The 22,695-nt window shown below is 46.7% G+C and overlaps 2 protein-coding genes across 2 annotated transcripts; both read left to right on the top strand.

Moving 5' to 3' along the window:
- The first annotated feature begins 1,440 nt into the window (after positions 1-1,440).
- Positions 1,441-12,289, top strand: SEC11A (SEC11 homolog A, signal peptidase complex subunit). Its single transcript, XM_070953403.1, has 6 exons — positions 1,441-1,609; positions 3,864-3,973; positions 6,995-7,144; positions 8,030-8,149; positions 9,252-9,309; positions 11,985-12,289. The coding sequence occupies exons 1-6, from the start codon at positions 1,559-1,561 to the stop codon at positions 12,033-12,035; spliced, it is 540 nt and encodes a 179-aa protein (XP_070809504.1). The 5' UTR covers positions 1,441-1,558; the 3' UTR covers positions 12,036-12,289.
- Positions 12,290-18,825: 6,536 nt separating this feature from the next.
- Positions 18,826-22,539, top strand: NMB (neuromedin B). The gene is made up of 3 exons (XM_070953887.1): positions 18,826-18,973; positions 20,928-21,145; positions 22,470-22,539. The coding sequence occupies exons 1-3, from the start codon at positions 18,826-18,828 to the stop codon at positions 22,509-22,511; spliced, it is 408 nt and encodes a 135-aa protein (XP_070809988.1). The 3' UTR covers positions 22,512-22,539.
- The last annotated feature ends 156 nt before the right edge of the window (positions 22,540-22,695 follow it).

Here is a 22,695-nt window from a genome sequence, read left to right as displayed (position 1 = left end):
GTTTGACACCCCTGGCTTAGAGGCTGTAATGCAGAATACAGGTAGTTCTCGGCTTACAACCGTTCATTTAGTGACCAAAGTTACAACAGCACTGAAAAAGGTGACTTACGACCTTTTTCCCCACACTTAACGATGTTGCGGCATTCCTCACGGTCAGTGAGCCACATTCAGATGCTTGGCAACTGATTCATGACGATTGCCGTGTCCCCGGAGTCTTTTTGCTACCTCCTTGTACAAGCAAAGTCAATGCCAGATTCACTTAACAATCGTGTTCCTAACTTAACTGGTGATTCACTTAAGAACTGTGACAAGAAAGGATATAACGTGGGGCAAAACTCAACTCTGGCGCTTAGCCACAGGAATGTTGGGCTCACTTTTGGTCGTAAGTTGAGAACTTCCTGTGTAGCCTTTCACCACTGGAAGACGGATCTTCCCTGAAGTAGGTGCTTTTTGCACACTGCATTCATATGGCAGTCAACCACAAAGACAATAGAATAGAATAGAAATTCTTTATTGGACACACAAGGAATTTGTCTTCGGTGCATATGCTCTCGGTGTACATAAAAGAAAAGACACATTCGTCAAGAATCATAAGGTACAACACTTCATGATAGTGATAGTGATAGGGTACAAATAAGCAATCTAATCATACTAGAAAACAATATAAATTGTAAGGATATAGAATTAGAATAGAATAAGAATAGAATAGAAGAATAGAATAGAATAGAATAGAATAGAATAGAATAGAATAGAATAGAATAGAATAGAATAGAATAGAATTCTTTATTGGCCAAGTGTGATTGGACTCACAAGGAATTTGTCTTTGGTGTATATGCTCTCGGTGTACATAAAAGAAAAGATACATTCATCAAGAATCATAAGGTACAACACTTAATGATAGTCATAGGGTACAAATAAGCAATCTAATCATACTAGGAAAGCTGGCTGGGGAATTCTGGGAATTGAAGTCCTCCAGGCTTAAAGTTGCCAAGGTTGGAGACCCCTGGTTCAATGGACAATTTTCGCTTTTCACTTAAAAGACACTTGAAACTGGAGTCATTAAGAATTTTGCAGGGAAATTTTATTGCATTGCAACAAGGCACGCCAGGTTCGCCTGGAAATCTGCAAAATAATAATAATAATAATAATAATAATAATAATAATAATAATAATAATAATAATAATAATAATAATAATAATAATAATAATAATAATTCCCCTTTCATCTGAAATCCGATTTTCAGATTAAAGGAGAAAAAAAAAAAAAACCCCGGGAGGACTTCGCATCAAGCTCTCCTTAGCAAAGAATGCCGCTCTTGCCCCCACCCCACCCCTGCTCACGCTCCACCCCTCGTGCAGAACCGGAAGTGACGTCCCCCCCCGCAGTCCTCAAAACACGGCTCAATTCGGGCCGGTCTAGGCGAGCCACGAGATCTATATTCCAACACACACAGAGACAGAGACCAGCTTGGCCGGATATTGGTGTCGGCGGCCGGAAGCGGAAGCAGGGTGAGACGGTCGGGGTCTTCCCGGCTGCAGCCACACCACGAACGCCGGGATGCTGTCGCTGGACTTTCTGGACGATGTTCGGCGGATGAATAAGCGGCAGGTTCGCAAGGGAGGAGGAGGAGGAGGAGGAGGAGGGGGCGGTGGTCGCGGAGGAAGGCTTTGCTCTCCGGTGGGGGGGTGGGGGGGGCTGCTGGACCCCCCCTCTCCTCCACCCCCCCGCCCGTTGAGTTTGTAAAGCCGATGTGCATGCTGGGTACGTCACGTGACCAAGAGGGACTTCCCCCCCCCTCCTCTTTCTGCTGCAAGAACAGCCCAGGCTCCTTCCTTCCACAGGAGGGCTGGGACTACAGATCCCATCCTCCCCAGCAGGCGTGGCTGAGGAGCATTGGAAGGTCCCAGATCCGGTGCAAGATACTTAGGAGGACGCAAAGGGGTGGGGGTGGGGGGCAAAGGAACCAATGGAGAGTGGGAGGGGGCTGATATTCTGCCCTTTATTCTGTATTGTGTATCAGAATAACCAGAGTTGGAAGGGGCCTTGGAGGTCTTCTAGTCCAACCCTCTGCTCAGGCAGGAAAACCTACACCACTTGAGACAAAGGGTTGTCCAACATCTTCTTGAAAACTTCCAGTGTTGGAGCATTTACAACTTCTGGTGGCAAGTTGTTCCACTGGTTAATTGATTTAGGATTAGAGAATAAGAGAGTCGGAAGGGGCCTTGGAGGTCTTCTAGTCCAACCCCCTGCTCAGGCAGGCAAACCCCTACATCACTTCAGACAAAGGGTTCTCCAACATCTTCTGGAAAACCTCCAGTGTTGGAGCATTCGCAACTTCTGGTGGCAAGTCGTTCCACTGGTCAATTGGCCTCACTGTCAGGAAGTTTCTCCTTAATTTCAAGGTTGCTTCTCGCCTTCGTTCGCTTCTGTCTGTTGCTTCTTATCCGGCTGCTGGGGTCTTGCATTTTTGGGGTAAAATAACAACGGTTGAGTATGTTCCTCACCTTGAGTTATAAATAAAAAGGAATAGTAATATGATTGATGTGTGAGTGTTATGACGGAGCTTGAATGGCACAGCAAAAAGGAGCAGGCAGGCTGAGGGCCGTGGATGGGAGGAAGGAGACGGATAACAGAAGTCAGGGGCTTGTCGCCTTCCTGATCCAAATCTTACCAAAAGGATTTTTCTTGAACCCCCATCTTCATTATGTGTGATTCAAGGCGGTGAACATACCTATCTAATGCTTGGGCCATCTTCTTTTCCTCACCACAACAATCCTGTGAGGTGGGTTGGACAGAGAGAGAGAGGGCTGGCCCAAAGTCACCCAGCCAGCTTCCATGCCTAAGGCAGAACTAAAACTCCCAAGACTCCTGGTGATTGGCCCAAAGTCATCCAGCCAGCTTTCATGCCTAAGGCAGAACTAGAACTCCCAAGACTCCTGGTGATTGGCCCAAGGTCATCCAGCCGGCTTTCATGCCTAAGGCAGAACTAGAACTCCCAAGACTCCTGGTATTGGCTCAAAGTCACCCAGGCAGCTTTCATGCCTAAGGCAGAACTAGAACTCCCAAGACTCCTGGTGATTGGCTCAAAGTCACCCAGCCAGCTTCCATGCCTAAGGCAGAACTAGAACTCCCAAGACTCCTGGTGATTGGCTCAAAGTCACCCAGCCAGCTTCCATGCCTAAGGCAGAACTAGAACTCCCAAGACTCCTGGTGATTGGCCCAAAGTCATCCAGCCAGCTTTCATGCCTAAGGCAGAACTAGAACTCCCAAGACTCCTGGTGATTGGCCCAAGGTCATCCAGCCGGCTTTCATGCCTAAGGCAGAACTAGAACTCCCAAGACTCCTGGTATTGGCTCAAAGTCACCCAGGCAGCTTTCATGCCTAAGGCAGAACTAGAACTCCCAAGACTCCTGGTGATTGGCCCAAAGTCATCCAGCCAGCTTCCATGCGCTAAGGCAGAACTAGAACTCCCAAGACTCCTGGTGATTGGCTCAAAGTCACCCAGCCAGCTTCCATGCCTAAGGCAGAACTAGAACTCCCAAGCTCCTGATGATTGGCCTAAAGTCACCCAGCCAGCTTTCATGCCTAAAGTGGGACTATAACTCACCTGGTTTCTAGCTATACTTAGGAAATCAACTAAAAGACATGTCTGCTTGCAGTCCCGAGTGGGTACTATTGACCGTAACAAGACTTCTAAGCGGTGGCTTCTCCTTTGCAAAGGGTGGGGGCATTGCCTTTGAAGATACACCCAAAGAAAAGCGCCATGCATTGTGTGTGTGGGGGGGGGAGGGATGTCTTTGTGTTTTGCAAAGGACTGTCTTGAATCCCCATCATAAGCCTTCTCCCCCTCACCTCTTCCCAGCTGTACTACCAGGTTCTGAACTTTGGGATGATCGTTTCCTCAGCGCTGATGATCTGGAAGGGGTTGATGGTGGCAACGGGCAGCGAGAGTCCCATCGTCGTTGTCCTGAGGTAAAACATTTCTGGTAATCTCGGGCTCAATCCATCCTACCGTGTGAGATTAGGAAGGACGAGGCGGCCATCATAGCTTTTTGGAGGGGGGGGGGCATGGCTTCTGCTAACATAGCGTAAACTTTGAACAATTGTGATCTTGACAAGAGGGCAAAGTTTAGGTTTTTACAGCCTGGACTTGTGACTTGTTTACGGGCCCTACTTGAGTAACACAGCCATCCTTCTGTCAGAGAATCTGTTTTCAAATATAAATAGTCCTCGGCTTATGACCCCAATTGAGGCCAGAACTTCCATTACTAAGCAAGGCAGTTGTTAGCGAATTGCACCTGATTTTACGGCCTTTTTTTTTTTCACCAAGTAAACCCCTGGGATTATTAAGCGAATAATGCAGCCATTAAATTTCGGTGCTGCTGTAACTTTGGACAGTCATTAACCAAAAGATTGTAAGTCAAAAGGACTACCTGTATTCACTGAATAATCAATGCAAAGTTGATTGTTTCCCGTTTATTCTGAGCAAGAATATCTGTAGGCGGCTGCCTTTGAAGCAGCTGCTAGTCTTGTAAGGGACAGTGATACAAATACATTACAGATTAAAACCCCCAAAAATTCTAATGTGCATTCAGCACAAAGCTCCATACTCCCCCCTACCTTTTTTTTTTTTCAGAAATGAAAAGGTAAGATACTCCTTACCTTGCAACTGAGTTGACGTGACATCAGAGAGAAAACAGATGGGCAAGAATAGAAAAGAAAGCGTTTCTTTGCATGCTTGAAACAAGGAGGAACTGTTATCGAGTACAAAATGAGCAAGCAAAACGCTTCCATCTGTCGGGGAAGGCAGCTGGTGGGGAAGGCAGAAAGATACAATCCGTGTGCAACCACTTGGCACCTACAGTACAGAGTGGGCTGCACGCCTTTGTGCCAGAAAACCAGAAGGCAGCCTTCTTGTCTAATTCCTCTAGTAAATGTACCCAGGGTGTAATTTTCTAGTGTTTCTTCCAACTCCTAAAGTCCACTTGCATGGTTTAGGACCGTGATGGTGAATCTATGGCAGGCGTGCCAGAGGTTGCATGCATGCCAGAGGTGGCACGCAGAGGCCTCTGTGGGCATATGCGCTGTCGCCAGCTGCTCTTCTGGTTTCCGCTGCGCATCTTCACGGGCACTGGAGCGCCCGAAAAATGCCAAAAAACCAGGCCATGTTTTGGGCTGTTTTCAAGCCCTCTTTGGGGCCGTTTTCAGGCTGTTTTTCAGGACAGCCTGAAAAACAGTCTGTCAGACTGCGGTACTGTCTCAAAATTAAATGAATCTCCAAACTGCCAATCTTTAAGGAAATCTTTAATTGAGCTCAGCCACCGGATCATGACTCTGCGCGGACAAGCCTGACCTTTTGCCTCCCAATCCCTCCCTTTCCGAGCCCCAGTCTCTGCTTCTCATTGGCTGTCTTCCAAGTCATTCTTCAGACTTCTTTTCCCCGTCATTTCTCAGGAATGTGTCCCCTCCCCTGATCTCCACGACAACCAAGCTTCAGAGGGATTTTGCAGGCAAAAGTTTCAGAGTTTATCTTTCGCTGTCCTCTGCTCTCTCTATGCCAGCGTTGCAACGCTGACATCAGGTAGTCTTCGGGTTTCTGGTGCTCCGGCGCGCACAAAGACCAGATGGCTGGCACGCGCATGTTCACTGGTCAGCTGGTGTTTGAGTTTCCAGTGCTCCGACGTGTGCACATGCTCACACATTCCGGTTTGGCCACTGGGTGCCGAAAAGGTTCTCCATCACCAGTTTAGGACTTTTAAGCTCTCAGCTTCTCCATGCAAGAGGTCCCCCGAAGCACTCTGTGGTTCCAATTTTTGATTCTTTGAGACTTTGGCATTTCCCATTTCTTGGGGGGGTTGGGGAAATACCATTACGACTACTGATAAAGGTGAAGGCGGCTGAAATAGGGAAAAGCATCTCTTTAATGCAGGGACCGATAAATTTGGTGCATCGGAAGGGGGAAATTGGAAGTTTAAAGTAGGATGCCTTAAGCACAAGGTTGAAACATCTACTTTGCATCTTTAAACCAAAATAAAAGAACTCGGCAGGGCTCAAATCTTCGGCCTCTCATTCAGCTGTTTGTCCCCAGCAGTATCTATACATCCCTTGACACCTGGCAAGAAAAGCATGTCTGGGTCCCATCCACAAGAGATGCCACTCTCAAGAACATCCTGCCTTCCACCCTCATCTTACACCCGAGCTACAGATATTCACCTCTATTGCAAGTTTTATATACAGTAGTGGCTAAGATTGTGGAAACCTTTTGGGGAAAGTGTATTTTCTAAAACTAGCTAATAACACCACTTTTTTTTTGTTTGAGTACTACCATATAATTATATATCGATGGAAAGATAATTTAATCAAGAGTGTAATGCAATCACTTTTACGAAGGATTTGCTATTAGAATAGCAGTATAGTATATAGTACTATATACTAATAGTATAAAGAAGAAAAGTGAAACACGTAGAAAAAAATGAGATATGCAAAAATTATCACCCTAGAAAAAAACGAGATATACACAAATGATCCCCATGTCAGTTAATACTTAGTTGGGTAACCTTTAGCATGAATGACGGCCTTACAACGTCTTCCCATGAAGTGAACCAAGTCTTTTCGTTCTGCAGCTGTTCTAATGTGAAACCAAGATTGACTGAATAAAACTTATTAACTGGGTTTTATTGCTGGGTCGCTTCTGACTCACAAGTTTCTTTGGTCGGCTCCATAGATTTTCAATTGGGTGAAGGTCTGGGCTATTCCCAGGCCATTTCAGCAGTGGAATAGGATTATCTTGAAACTCCAAAAAAAAAAAAAAAAAGTGGTGTTATTAGCCATCAAACCTCAAAAATACACTTTTCCCAAAAGGTTTCCACAATTTTAGACACTACTGTATGTCTCTCTGATCCTTGAAAACTGACAGGACCAATACCCACCTGAAGGCAAAATGCAGAATTTGAGAGGTTTTTTTAAATTAACCGATGTTTTTTAATCTTCCAGCGGCAGCATGGAGCCCGCCTTTCACAGAGGAGATCTCCTGTTCTTGACCAACCGCATTGAAGAGCCGATCAGAGTGGGGGAAATCGTGGTCTTTAGGATAGAAGGGAGGGAAATTCCAATCGTGCATCGGGTCCTGAAAATCCATGAAAAGTACGTCTCGGGCTTTGGAATGTTGATAGTCGTGGGCGTCTCTTGTTATGTCCATTTTCACTGTGTCCTTTCACAAGTGCTGTCCCTGTCCCAGTCTTTATGATGGCGTGGAGAATTGGAAACAGGTTTTATCCTCGTCCATTCTTCTCTCTTGCTATTCATAATTCTGATCACCCTTTGCGCATGTTGGGGGAAACTTATATTTTACTTGAACCAGCAAACTATGGTTTAAATCAGTGTTTCTCAACCTTGGAAGCTTGAAGATGGGTGGACTTCAACTCCCAGAATCCCCCACCCATCTTCAAGCTACCAAGGTTAAGAAACACTGGTTTAAATGAACCTCTCCAGGCAAGATTTGTAAACAAAGCACCATTTGTGGAATCTTGTTAGGAGGGGCAGTACAAGCCAGAGTTTGCTACAAAGCGTGGTTCAGTTAAACAAGGATCCTTCCATCACACTTGGATACTGAGAGCAGAAGATTAAGGAAGGTTTAACATCTGAATGCAATTAATACGGTTTGGAAATAATGTGGAAGAACTGACACGAAGGGTGTTATTTGAGGAAGGGAGCGGGGTGCTAAATTTAGACTAGCTTTGCCAAATGTTTATAATCCTGGATTTTAGTGTGGGATCAGTTTCTGGGCCTAGGATCCTAAAATAGGCTTAACTTTGTGGAAGGAAAAAAAGGGGTAACCCCAGACATCCGCACTCTCACAACCCCCCTAACAAAACTCAGAGGAAGAAACCAGTTTAAACACTTGAGCCTGCCTACTGGTGTAAGGTAACATATTCACTTGGCATCTTCGTTTCTCCTCACGATGTGATTTGCATTCTGTTTTGTCCACTCGTTAATTGTGGTCTCTCTCCCCAACCCCCACCATGCCAGACAAAACGGCGACATCAAGTTTTTGACCAAAGGCGACAATAATGCAGTTGATGATCGAGGCTTGTACAAACAAGGACAACATTGGTTGGAGAAGAAAGATGTGGTTGGAAGAGCAAGAGGGTGAGTGAGGCGCCAGCCAGCGGGCAGGCATTGTAAAAATGGGCATTCCTTCCTGGCATAACCTCTCTCTTGCAGAGGTCAGTCCTGTCCCCTGCAGTTGGTTATTATCTTCCTGTTTTCCCAAAGGTGTTTTTTCAAAAGGCCACTGGACTTTCTTGGGGAGGGGAGTAAGGAGTTCCTTAAAAAAAACATTTCACTTCTCATCCAAGAAGCTTCTTCAGATCTGACTGAATGGTGGGAATGGACAGATTTACCATATTTTTCGGAGTATAAGACAAAGCTTTTCTCCCCGAAAAAGTGGGTGAAAATCTGGGTGTGTCTTATACTCCGAATGTAGCCCTGCCCAGCCACTCAAACGGAGGTTTCAAAGGCTGAAAAAAGCCTCAGAAATGAAGCTTCAGAAAAAAAGCCTCCAAACGGAGTTTCAGAAAACAAGCCTCCAAAACCGAGCTTCAGAAAAAAAGCCTCCAAAACAGAGCTTCAGAAAAAAAAAGCTTTTTTTCTGAAGCTCTGTTTCGGAGGCTTTCAGAGGCAGAAAAAAAAGTTTTTTCTGAAACTTTTCAGAAGTTTCAGAGGCAGAAAAAAAAGCAAGGCACAGAGCTCAGAACCAAGGAACCTGTTGCTAAAATTCACCACTGGGAACAGCTGATTGGGGGTATTCCGGGAGGCTGATCCACCCGCCAATTAGCTTTTTTATTATTTTCCTCCCCAAAAACTAAGGTGCGTCTTATACTCTGAAAAATACGGTATATTCTTTGGAGTTATGTAGTCATGAGCACTCTGAAGATTGGGTTTCAAGGGGAAAAAAAACCGAGGATGTCTAATTGCCTTTTGAAAAGCATGGGATAACCATGCGAAGTCCAGGAGGCAACTGGACTTCGTTTTTTGTCTTTTGAAGACGTTTCGCTTCTCGCCCAAGAAGCTTCTTCAGCTTCTTGGATGAGAAGCGAAACGTCTTCAAAGGCAAAACAAGAAAAGTCAAGTTGCCTCCTGAAAAAGCATCTTTAGGACAACCATGACCTGGATGACTGAGAATCTCTATAGACTTTTATTATTTCAGCCAGTATAGTGTCTAAACTGGATGATTTTGTTTCTGTTTTAGGTTTGTGCCGTACATTGGAATAGTAACCATCCTAATGAACGATTACCCTAAGTTCAAGGTAAGACTTTGGGTTCGTTTGCTCTCTTGAAGCGACGCACTGTCGTCGGCAAAGCAAAACCACCATTCAGACAATGCATGGAAGCGGGCGGGTTCTTTTCTCATCAAACTCCTGCTGAAACGTCCCAAAACCACATTCAAGCAGGCAATGATGGTTTGATGCAAACAACTACTGTTTCTGGCTTTTCTAAGTCTTAGGAGATTGGTTTGGGACATAGATTGGGGTTTCAGAAATGCCAGAGAACAGGGACGATTCTCACCCTGGTCATCACTTCTTTACCCTCCTACCAGTGGTGGGTTCCTCCCGGTTCGACCTGGTTCGGCCGATCCGGTAGCGGTGACGATATGACGTCACCGAACCGGTTCTCTTTGTTTGGGAGCTGGGCCCCCCCGCCCCTGCATTATTCTTACCTTTTATTTGGCCCCGTCCCCAATCTATTCGCTGCCTCCCGAGTCCCAGCTGATTGGCTAGAAGGAAAAAAACTAAAGTCTTGCCGGGGGGCTTCAAAGTGCCGCCCTACAGCTGATCAGTGTTAAAAGGCAGTGTGGTGGTAGACCAGTACGCTCGAAAAACAAATGGGTAGACCGGTGCCTCCAAGAACAAATGAGTAGACTGGTGCCTCCAAGAACAAATGGGTAGACTGGTGCCTCCAAGAACAAATGGGTAGACTGGTGCCTCCAAGAACAAATGGGTAGACCGGTGCCTCCAAGAACAAATGGGTAGACTGGTGCCTCCAAGAACAAATGAGTAGACCGGTGCCTCCAAGAACAAATGGGTAGACTGGTGCCTCCAAGAACAAATGAGTAGACCGGTGCCTCCAAGAACAAATGAGTAGACCGGTGCCTCCAAGAACAAATGAGTAGACCAGTGCCTCCAAGAACAAATGGGTAGACCGGTGCCTCCAAGAACAAATGAGTAGACTGGTGCCTCCAAGAACAAATGGGTAGACCGGTACAGCTCTGCAAGCAGTTAAAAGCCTGGTGGACCAGTACCTCTGCTAAATCCTAAAGAATTGTCACATGACCATCAAACCACACCCACAAAGTAAGCCACGCCCACAGAACCGGTAGTAAAAAAAATTTAGAACCCACCCCTGCCTCCTACCATCGGGAAGGAGATATAGAAGTATAGCCAGCTGCACAAACAGACTGAAGAACAGTTTTTATCCGTGGGCTGAATGAGAAATAACATCGTAACTACATAGTATGATGGGACTGCAGGGCCGGGGCAACGTGTAACGTGTTTTCACTGGTGCAATAGGACTGGGTGTTTTGTTAATATGATTTATTGGGTTAGGGATTTTCTGTCTTCACTGTGGGTTGTGTTGAGGGGGGGATGCATTGAGGGAGCTCAACCAATTTCATAGTACATATGTTGTGCACTGACAATAAAGACTTGAATTTTAAAAAAAATAAACGCTGAGCTTCAAGTAGAATAGATAAGGCACACCAAACCCCTGTAACTTTTTTTTTTTTTTTATGTTTAAACTCTTCAAGAAAGGATGCCTGTTTGAACCACCGGCCTTGCCTTGTCCCAAGCTTGCTTTCGCTATTCCCTGAGCCCATCCGTCCGACAGATCCTCTTTTGGTTTCCTTTCCTTTCATCTTAGCATAACCATGCATTCAAGTTCGCAGAATTAGTTACATGTTAGCGGTGTGCTGACGTGAGCTTACTCTAGAAATCTTGATTGAAAGATGAAAAGGAAGCCGCCTGAAGGATGATGTGAACCCACCCCCAGAACTGGCAAACATATGCCTAAGATTGTGCCGTTTGGGGTGTTTTATGATTTTGCTTTCATGCCTAAATTGGGGATTGGAATCACTGTAAAATTCCTGCATCGCATTTGAAACCATTTAATAAGCCGCGGTGGCGCAGTGGTTAGAGTGCAGTACTGCAGGCTACTTCTTCTGCTGATCACCGGCTGCCAGCAGTTTGGCAGATCGAATCTCACCAGGCTCAAGGTTGACTCAGCCTTCCATCCTTCCGAGGTGGGTAAAATGAGGAGCCAGATTGTTGGGGGCAATAGGCTAACTCTGTAAACAGCTTAGAGAGGGCTGTAAAAACACTGTGAAGCGGTATATAAGTCTAAGTACTATTGCTAAGTGGGAAGGAAGGAGCGAGCATGATGGCTCACTCCTTAGAATGCAGTATTTCAGGCAAACTCTGCCCACAGCCAGCAGTTCGATCCTGACCGGCTCAAGGTTGACTCAGCCTTCCATCCTTCCGAGGTGGGTAAAATGAGGACCCAGATTGTTGGGGGCCAGAGGCTGATTCTGTAAACAGCTTAGAGAAGGCTGTAAAGCCCTCTCTAAGGAGCCTGAGTGGCGTAGGAGGCTAATGCCTCCTAAGGCAGCATTTAACATCCAGCTGCCTGCAATTAGTGCGAGTTCAAATCTCACCAGGCTCAAGGTTGACTCAGCCTTCCATCCTTTCTAAGGTGGGTAAATTTCTGACCCAGTTTGTGGGGGCAATAAGCTGACTTTGTATAAATATACAAAAGGATGAAGGCTATATTGCTTAACGCATTGTAAGCCGCCCTGAGTCTCCGGAGAAGGGCGGCATATAAATCAATTTTTTTTTAAAAAAAGCACTATGAAGCGGTATATAAATCTAAGTGCTAATGCTAGTGCTATAACGCTCCAAATATTTCTGTCTTGCTCTTTTCTCCCCACCAGTATACGGTCCTTTTCCTCCTGGGCTTGTTCGTCCTCGTCCATCGAGAGTAACCCATCACCGGCGGAGGCGAAGACCACCCCCTCCGAGTAGGCTGGGATGTGAAGTGTGTCCATTTCGCTGCTTCTTAATCCGGATTTGGGCGTGGTTTTTTTTTGTTTTTTTTTGTTTTGTTTGTTTGTTTGTTTGTTTTGTTTTCTACGACTGCTGTGTCCTGGGCAGGTTGATCTCAGTATTTTGAAAAAGTTTGTCACACTTTAGCATTTTTGTACCTCGGTGAATTTTTATATTAAAAAAAGAAAAAAAATTAAGCCAAAACCTCTTTTTTTTTTTTTGCTTTTTTCTGAGCTTACCGGTTCTTTTTTTTTTTCAACAGACTCCGTTGAAAAGTGTGAAAATCTTGTTTCTAGTTAATAGCTGGAGATGCTCCCAGGGAAGAGCTATCTCCTTCCAAATAAGAATTAAGTCATTCTAGGACCAGCGAATCGCAACTATAAATCCCAGTTTTAGGCGTGTGGCACCTCTCTCTTCCAGGCTCTGGTGCACCGTGCATGCACATGTTCCAGTTTTGGCACAGAAGAGCAGCTGGCGACGGCGCATGTGCCCACAGAGAAGGCTCTGTGGGCGTGGCTTGGTGGTGGTGGGGTAATGTGATTGGGTGGGCATGGCCAACTTTTTTTTTAAAAAAAACTTTTAAAACCATTTTTTCTACAACCTCTTCGGCCAAAGAGGTTGTAAAAAAAAATGCTTTTAAAAGCCTCTGACGATCAGGCAACTCAGCTGGGATCGTCAGAGGCTTTTAAAAGCATTTTTTTTCTGCAACTTCTTCAGCCGAAGAGGTTGTAGAAAAAATGCTTTTAAAAGCCTCTGACGATTCCAGCTGAGCCGTGCGATCATCAGAGGCTTTTTTTTTTTTTTTTTTACTTTTAAAAGCATTTTTTCGGCCAAAGGGGTTGTAGAAAAAATGCTTTTAAAAATTAAAAAAAAAAGCCTCTGATGATTGCGCGGCTCAGCTAGGCATGGGGGAGGGGAGGGCAGGGATTTTTGCTACCGGTTCTCCGAACCACCCGCCGCCATCGCTACCGGATCGGGCGATCCAGTCCGAACCGAGAGCATTTCACCCCTGCTCTGCGTGCTACCTCTGGCACGCAGGTTTGCCATCACGGTTCTAGATGGCAGGAGCCGTGGCAGGAAAGGCTCTTCTGGAATTCTTAACCAATGGGGGGGGGGCACAGCATGTCCCTTCTGCCATCGGGTATGGGGCAGAGAGTCCATCCCTTTGGGACGAGAGACGGTTCAGGATCCAAGCATCATCGCTGTTCTCTCTGCATTTTAACTGGTGATTGTGCAACCTCTGATATCCGTGGTTTTTTTTCTTCTTCTTCAACCACCTCCGCTTTTAGCAAAGTCGCGGTAAAACACAGCCCCGTGGGTGGCTTAATTTTATCCTATTGTGACTGCCATTGAGGAGGCTTTCAACACTTTTTCCTTCAATTGCTACTGACTCAAAAAAATGCCTTGCCAGCACAAGAGGCATAACTGGGTCAGGCCGGGAAATTAGTGATTGGTGGGACCCAGTTTTATTGACTCAGCCACCCAACCAGGGAATAATCTTATTTTAGGATTTATTTATTTGTCGCATTTCTATGCCGCCCAACTCCCAAGGGACTCTGGGCGGCTTACAACAGAGAATAAAACAATGTGAACAATATCCCATACAAAAGTTTAAAAGAAAACATTAAAACCCATACACTCTAAGTCGTGGCCGGGTCTCGTAAGATCACTATAGCGAGATCAACGGCCCCAGGCCTGCCGGAAGAGCCAGGTCTTCACCGCTTTCCGGAGGGCCAATAGGGTGGGGATGGTCCAGACTTCAGGAGGTAATTGGTTCCAGAGAGCCGGGGCAGCCACAGAGAAGACCCTCCCCCGTGGGCCCGCCAGCCGACATTGTTTAGCTGACGGGACCCGGAGGAGACCGACTCTGTGGGTTCTTACCGGTTGTTGGGAGCTATGCGGTAGAAGGCGGTCTCGAAGATACCCTGGCCCTGAGCCATGTAGGGCTTCAAAGGTAATAACCAACACCTTGAATTGCGCCCGGAGACTGATAGGGAGCCAGTGCAGCTCGCGGAGAATTGGTGTAATGTGGGTGTATCTAGGTGCACCCACTATAACTCGCGCGGCTGCATTCTGGACCAGCTGTAGTCTCCGAACACTTTTCAAGGGTAGCCCCATGTAGAGCGCGTTGCAATAATCCAACTGTAAGGTGACGGGGATTGGTTGAATAAATATCCACCTGTAAGATACCTGCCCCTCCACCCTGCCCAATCCTTACAGCTGACCTGAAGACAAATCGAGGAATGTGCTACCTGGACCGCATGGATTTTATTCTTCCAACACCCTTGTGGAGTCAGAATAAGAAGTAGAATAAGAATAATTTTATTTCTATACCGTCCTTCTCCTGAAGAACTCAGGGCAGTGTACAGCCTATTAAAAGCACAAAACAAACATCAATTAAAATAATTTAAAATTATTAAATAATTCGGCTCAATTTAAAACCCCAGAAATTTAACCCCAGAGTCAGCTGGTTAGAGGACGACATTTATTAATCGTGTCTTTCCCTCTTCTAAATTCCAGAGGTGCTGCCTTTCTTTTGTGTCTCTTTTTTTTTTTTCTTGGTTCGAATGCAAATGTTGCTAATCAACACCTTTGCGGCATTAAAAAATGGAAAAGCTGCTATCCTTTTTTATTGCAGAAGGCACAGCTAATTGCTGTGAAAAGAGGTGTTGCCCCTCAAAAACGGCTGAATGCTAATGGATCTTTTTTTTAAAAAAATGTCATTAAAAAACAACTACCCCACCCCACCCCCCCACATCTCCACACCCATTTCGCTTCTAAGATGTAGGATTTCAGAAAGACGAAAAGGGATATTTTCTGCCCACCGCAGGGAGTCTTCTGGCAGATGCAGGGGTGAGCTGCTGGGGTTCGGGAGAACCTCTAGCTAAGATTCTGTGCAGTTTGGAGAATCCCCAAATCCCGCTCCTGGCTGGCCCCGCCCCACCCACCCCGCCCCACCCCTCCCAGGAGTTCCCACGTGGCCCATTTTGGATGCAGGTAAGTGCAGGGCATGCACGGAGGCTCGGGGAGGGCGCAAAACCCTGTTTCTGGCCTCCAGAGGGCCTCCGGAGCCTGGGGAGGCCATTTTTGCCCTCCCGGAGGCTCAAGAAAAGCCTCCAGAGCCCGGGGAGGGCAAAAATGCCCTCCCCCACCCTGCTGGGGTGCAGGAGGCTGGCTAGGCCACGCCCACCATGGCCACACCCACCCAGCACCTGGCCAGAGAACCCCTTGCTAAAATTTTTGAAGCCCAGCCCTGGGGAGATGTACAGGTGGTTTTGGACTTTGGACCACAATTGAGCCTAAAATTTATGTTAAGTGAGTTTTGCCCCATTATACGACCTTTCTCGCCACAGCTGTTAAGTGAAATCACCGCAGTTGATAAGTTAGGAGCCCGGTTGTTAAGTGAACGTGGCTTCCCCCTTTGTCTTGGCTTGTCAAAAGGTCGCAAAAGTGGATCACATGATCCCAGGACACTGCGACTGTCATAAATACACGCCAGTTGCCAAGCATCTGAATTTTGATCCACATGATCATGGGGCTGCTACAAAGGTCGTAAGTGTGAAAAACGGTCATACTGTAAGTCATTTTTTTCCAGTGCCGTCGTAACTTTGAACGGTCACTAAATGAACTTGTAAATCAAAGACTTAACCTGTACTTGGTTTTGCATCCTTCAGCCTCCCAAATGTTTAAATGGATGATGTGCCACAATCCAGGACTGGAAATCTGGGTTTGCTTTAGCTGCCAAAACTGGGGTCCCTTCATTCCATTCCCTCCACCTCCTCTTTATAATCCTCGGAGCAGGGGGGGGTCTTGGCCCTCTTTGATGCTAGCTAAGCCACTTCCGACAGTTAAACCTCTCCAAAAACACCCCCACCCCCAAAAAAACCCTGCAGGAATTTAATCCTCTTCTGCACCCTGCAAGCCCACGCACAGCCTAATCCCGAATTTGAACGGATCCGTGGCTTCCAGAACACAGTTTTAAAGAACGGATAATGCCCTCTTGCGTCGTTCGATCTTTGTGCAATTTGGCAGCTTTTAAAATTCAGAGCGGAGTAGTGCGTTCTTTAAGACAATAAGTCTGCCCCAGGCATCGCCTCTGAATGAAGCCTAACATGCAGGGGGAAAATCCAGCAGGTTCTGACAGGTTCTGGAGAACCGGTAGCGGAAATTTTGAGCAGTTCGGCGAACCGGCAAATACCACCTCTGGCTGGCTTCAGAGGGGGGTGGGAATGGAGATTTTGCAATATCCTTCCCCCAGGAGTGGGGAGGGAATGGGGATTTTGCAGTATCCTTCCCCTGGAGTGGGGTGGGAATGGGGATTTTGCAGTATCCTTCCCCTGCCATGCCCACCAAGCCATGCCACGTCCACAGAACCAGTAGTAAAAAAAAAATTGGATTTCAACACTGCTAACATGGAATTTAATTGTCTGGAAAGAGCGCTCGTAGGAATAAGTGTACTGTAACTTTATCTAAAAGGGATGTAGTGGCTCAGTGGCTAAGATGCTGAGCTTGTCGATCGAAAGGTCGGCAGTTCAGCAGTTCGAATCCCTAGTGCTGCATAACGGGGTGAGCTCCTGTTCCTTGTCCCAGCTTCTGCCAACCTAGCAGTTTGAAAACACGTAAAAAGAAATGCAAATAGAAAAATAGGGGCCACCTTTGGTGGGAAGGTAAGAGCGTTCCGTGTGCCTTTGGCGTTGAGTCCTGCCGGCCACATGACCACGGAGATGTCTTCAGACAGCGCTAGCTCCTCAGCTTTGAAACGAAGATGAGCATCGCCCCCTAGAGTCGGGAACGACCAGCACATATGTGCAAGGGGAACCTTTACCTTTTAATTTTATCTGCTGCAATGGAAGAGATTTCAGAAATGAGAAAGGATGTCAGAAACTGTCTCCAGCATGTCAAGAGAGTGACGAAGAGGTTTCTGACCCGAAGAATCCATGATTTAGGAGGTTGTACAGTATTAATTGATACGGTCAATTAATTGCAAAAACAAGCAACTTTTAAGGGGAATGTATTTATTACAACATAGAAAATCATAGGGCCTGATGGGACCCTAGAGATCTTCTAGTCCCACCCCCTGCTCAAAGCAGGAGCTTTATACCACCCCAGTTAAATGCTAGTCCAGTCTATTTTTGAAAACCTCCAATGATGGAGCACCCTCCAAGATGATGTTTTCACGGCGAGGAGTTTACTGATGGCCCCTGGCAAGCATTAAACCTCTCTTGACTTGAGGTCAGCTAGGTGGATCCATCAAGATTTTCTGCCCAGCTACAGTCTATAAAAGGAGAGATAGGACTAATTTTCCCTGGGCTAACATTTCCCCCACTTCAGCCCTGCTTCCAAGCATCAGCCTTCAAGGACCTGTCTGTTCTCAGGCATCCTGCGTAGACTCAGATCTTTTGAGGAGGGGTTCCCTGGGGGTTTTAGTTCCAGATGGTCATTCAGAGGGCCATTTCCACTCAAGGGACTAATTTGGAAAAGGTCTTAGCTATTTAGCCCTCTTATAGCTACCTAGTTGCTCTGTGTACACTCAGAGGCGCTCTGTTCCTTTTTTGATGCCAAGATTGAACCTCGACATTTAACAAGAGAGTCACATTTTGGAGAGTGGCGATCAGGGGTGAAATCTAATTTTTTTCCCTACTGGTTCTGTGGGCGTGGCTTGGTGGGCGTGGCAGAGGAAGGATATTGCAAAATCTCCATTCCCACCCCACTCCAGGGGAAGGATACTGCAAAATCCCCATTCCCTCCCCACTCCTGGGGGAAGGATATTGCAAAATCCCCATTCCCACCCCACTCTGGGGCCAGCCAGAGGTGGTATTTGCCGGTTCTCCGAACTACTCAACATTTCCGCTATCGGTTCTCCAGAACCTGTTAGAACCTGCTGGATTTCATCCCTGGTGGTGATCCAATATTGTTTAGACACTCCTTCCCTTCCTTTCTCTCTCCTTTCTTCCTCCCTTCCCTCCTTCTTCTCAGCTTTTCTCTCTCCTTCCTTCCTTCCTCCTTCCTTTCCCTCTTCTTTCCCTCCCTCCACCCCTTCCCTTCTTTTTTCTCTCCTCCCTCCCTTCTTCCCTTCCTTTCACCTTCCTTCCTACCTTCTTCCCTCCTTCTCTTCCTTTCTCCTTCCCTCCTTCCCTTCCCTGCCTTTCTCTCTCCTTCCTTTCTCCTTCCCTTCCCTTTTTCTTCCCTTCCCTTATTTTCTTCCCTTCCTTTCTCTCCCCTTCCTCCCTCCTTTTTCCCTTCCTTTCTCTCTTTCCTCCCTCCTTCCCTTCCTTTCCACTTTCTTCCTCCCTTCTTCCCTTCCTTTCTCCTTCCTCCCTCCCTCCTTCCCTCCTTCTCTTCCTTTCTCCTTCCCTTCCCTTTTTCTCTCCTTCCCTTATTTCCTTCCCTTCCTTCCTCCCTTCTTCCTTCCTTCTTTCCTTCCTTTCTCTCTCCTTCCTTCCCTTCCTTTCTCCCCCTTTCCTCCCTCCCTCCCTCCCAGGCTCCTTGTGAAGCTCCACAGGTCGTTACAGAGGGGTCTCACCCGTCTCCCTCCAAGACGTGGCGGGGGGGGGGCGACCAGTGCTGCGCTCCAGTCCCCGCCCCTGCTTGCCGGGCTACTTAAAAGCGGGGCCGTTATTCGAGGGAGGAGACGGCGAAGTCCCGAGACGGGCTGGGAAAAGCAGGGCAGAAAAGGCGCCCCCCGGTGGCAAGACGAGACCCAGCAGGGCGTCCCTCCTCCGTCGAGCCATGGCCAGAGACGGACAAGCCAAGAGCCGCAGCCTGCGGGTGGGCGGCGTGGCTTTCCTGATCCTCTTCTCCGCCCTCGCCGTCTCGCCTTCGCCCGCCGAGAGGAGGAACGGGCCCATCCGGCTCAGGGAGAACCTCTGGGCCACAGGTAGGGCTCCCCGTCCATCAGCCCTGCTGGGCACCTTCCAAGAACAGCGCAGCTCCTTGCTTGATGCGAGGGGGGGCTGGCAGCCCCAATAGCCCCCTGCCCTCCAACAATTCTGAACAATTGTGGGTCCTTCAGCCCTGCGGGTTGGGGAGGTCGGGGGGGCTCTTGGACATCAGCCGGGTACCCCTAAATCTCAGAGAACATGTCCGGGGAAACCGGAGGACGAGGACTTGCTAGCGATCCTTTAGGATCCCCGCCTAAACTCGGAGGGAGCGGCAAAAAGACAGTTGAGCCCCCGTCGCAGCCTCCCTTGGGCTGGGTGCGTCTCACCGGTGTGGCCAAGATGCTTTTTTTCCCCCTTATATTTCAGGGCTTTGGCATCCTTTTTGCCTTTCTTAAGAGCGCCGGAAAAACGGCGCTCCGTTTAATGCCCGCTTCGTTACACCTTTGTGATGAGGACGGCGTGGTTCAAAAGCGCGGGGGAAATTCAGCACCCGAATGGCGGGACAGCTCCGCAAAGAAGCCTGATTTCTTTCTTTCTTTCTTTCTTTCTTTCTTTCTTTCTTTCTTTCTTTCTTTCTTTCTTTCTTTCTTTCTTTCTTTCTTTCTTTCTTTCTTTCTTCTTTCTTTCTTTCTTTCTTCCTTCTTTCTTTCTTTCTTTCTTCTCTTCTTTCTTTCTTTCTTTCTTTCTTTGTTTTTGTTTGTCAAGAACGTATTAGGTAATATATATATGTATAAGCATGAATTGAATACATAAAATAGGTACAAATAGAGGAAACATTAGGATTATTATTTATTTATTTATTTATTTATTGGTTCGATTTATATGCCACCCTTCTCCGGAGACTCAGGGCGGCTTACAATGCGTTAAGCAATAGCCTTCGTACTTTTTTTGTATATACCTGCTTAGTAGGGCTTTCACACACCCCCCCCCCCCCACTAAGCGGTGTTCTTTTTTATACAAAGTCAGCTTATTGCCCTCACAATCCGGGTCCTCATTTTACCGACCTCGGAAGGATGGAAGGCTGAGTCAACCTTGAGCCTGGTGAGATTTGAACTCGCAGTAATTGCAGGCAGCTGGCAGCTAAGTCCTATTTAACAGCGCTTTAGTCCACTGCTCCACCAAGGCTCCTTGGTGGAGCCTAAATCAGGATTATTATTTGCGGCGGAGTAAGGGTTAGGCAGAGGAGCGGTTAAAATGTGGAATATCTTCGACTCCAGCCTGACCGATAGGACAGCTCCTCCCTTCACAGACCCCAGGAGGGTCCCCTGAATTTGCCAACCTGCTTCCTTAGGGTAGGAAAGCAGCACAAATTTTTCAGGAGAGACTGAGTGCCAGAAGTGTGTGTCTCTGTTTCTTTTTCAAATGGACCCACTAATAATTTTATTCCTGAATATGCATCTCCCTTTGAAATCAATGCCAATAGTGAGTGAATAGATGGGACGCGGGTTTCTTCCTTAGTACTTCCAAATTTAAAAGTGATTGAATGCTAAAAGCAATACTTCAGTCCTTTAGTTAGGTAATGAAATGCTGTTTCTTCAGATATCTGATCAATAACCACCTAAGCAGCAATCCTGTTTTGGTGGATGGGGGTAGAGAAACAAAGGATTAAAGAGAAGGAAAGAGCAAAGGAGGGAGGGAAGGAGGAGAAATTCTCTTTAGCTTTGGAAGGAAGGAAGGAAGGAGGGAGGGAGGGAGGGAGGGAGGGAGGGAGGAGAAATTCTCTTTAGCTAAGGAAGGAAGGAAGGAAGGAAGGAAGGAAGGAAGGAAGGAAGGAAAGAAGGAAGGAGGGAGGGAAGGAGGGAGGGAGAGGAGGAGGAGAAATTCTCTTTAGCTGTAGAACAACTGTATTGGTTAACTCCAAAATGCCAACACAAATAAAAGGATGTTCAGCCTTTTGATTTATTTAATCTAAAATTCTCTCTGTGTGTGTGTGTGTGTGTGTCATTCCAGGGCATTTCATGGGGAAGAAGAGTCCCCTGAGCCCCATCTCTCTCCGCTCATTGTCCTTGGAAAGAGCAGAGCTCAATCACAGCCCCAGACCCTTTGGTCCATCAGTCATAAGCATCATAGACAGTATGAAGGACCTATTGACCAGAGAACTTCTCGAAATCCTTTTGCAACAGAAGCTTCTGGAGGAGAACCAAGGCAAGCAGGATCCCGAAGAGCAGGTGAGATTCCTCCAGTTTCCTCTTGGAAGGAATGTGCCATTGCTAAGGTTCCATAGAGCTTGTCATGATGCCCACCCTTACTTTCTCTGCCTCCGTGCAGCTTCCTTCATTGTATGTTTCTCTTAGAACTCCCCATCCCCACCTCTGGGCCCTTTCTCAGGGAGCTGATTGACTGCCATGCAAAATGCTGGAGGGCTGGTACTTGACCAGCTACCTCCAGTTAGGTCTTTATTTATGTTTGGGGATTTTTTTATGTCTGTTGGACCTGGTCTTTGGGTGTTAAGTGAATTTCGTTGTATGGGTATACTGTGTATATACGTACAATGACAATAAAGTTGTTGTTGTTGTTGTTGTCATCATCATCATCATCATCATCATCATCATCATCATCATCATCATTAGTTATTGCTGCAACATGTAGGCTGGCCTCTTTCTCCTTCTCTTTCTCCTTCTCCTTCTTCTCCTCCTATTCCCTCTCCTCCTTCTTCTCCTCCTCCTTCTTCTTCTCCTTCTCCTCCTATTCCTTCTCCTCCTCCTCCTCCTCCTTCTCCTCCTATTCTTTCTCCTCCTTCTCCTCCTCCCCCTTCTCCTCCTCCTCTTTCTCCTTCCCCTCCCTCAACTCTTCCTAAGCAAAGAATTGCCCAGCTATGAGACCAACACAAATCTCTTAAGTGTATCTTTTGTTTTCCTTAAGCTTCATGCTAGAGTTTGTTCCTAGTGGAACTGGCTGAAAAGGAACATGTGGGGAGCTTTGCAGGAATTTTGGAAGAGGTTGAAGGTTGCTTATTCCCCAAAATAGGGTGGAGTTTCTAGTCGCCAGGTCCCTGAATGAAATACTGAACGAGGTATTGGTTCTTTGGATAAGAACCACCCCTCCCCATTTTTTTCAGCCCACCATTTGACTCGTTCTTTCTAAAGATGGGAGTTGAACCAAGAGCTTGGTGCAGAGCACAATATAACCCAAGTTCTCCTCTTCTATTTTAGTCCTAGATCACGTATCTTCATGCTCTTAAAATGGTAAATCACCGACTGCTTTATCTCACATTGGTCCACTACTATGGATTTCTTTCTTTGTTTACCGCTATCGTCCTACAGGATAAACAGTGGAGGCTGGATCTGGGTGTTGTATAAAACCCTCCTGAGATTTCTTTGACCTGAAGGGATCCTGATTTGCAGGGAGGCCACAAACAGCCAAGTGGGAAAACCCACTTCCGTTCCTCCAGCAGAATGGAGAGGGGCACCTCTTTGGGTCCACCAGAGGTGGTTAATATGCTACCTATTATGTTGCTAATTTGTCCCCTTCTATTCTTGTTTCCCATTGCAGGAAATGCCAATGTTAATGAAGTTGCTCTCGAAATACGTTTAATGGCAAAGGACCCAGGAAGACGTGATGGACTGTGGAAGAAAGCTAGAGGAGACTTTTCTCAATCAGATGTAAAAAAATAATAATAAAATAAAAAAAAATAAGAGTCCTGTGTGGAAAATACAGAAAAACACCTACTGATTCCATGTGCTATGGTTGCTGGGGAAGGGAAGGGGGGAGAGAGAGA

Source organism: Pituophis catenifer, unplaced genomic scaffold (assembly GCF_029215685.1).
Source record: "Pituophis catenifer annectens isolate HBS135680 unplaced genomic scaffold, rPitCat1.0.hap2 SCAF_14, whole genome shotgun sequence".
Classification (NCBI taxonomy): Eukaryota; Metazoa; Chordata; class Lepidosauria; order Squamata; family Colubridae; genus Pituophis; species Pituophis catenifer.
The sequence above is the reverse complement of the archived record's forward strand: the minus strand, read 5'-3'. Positions and strand labels throughout refer to the sequence as shown.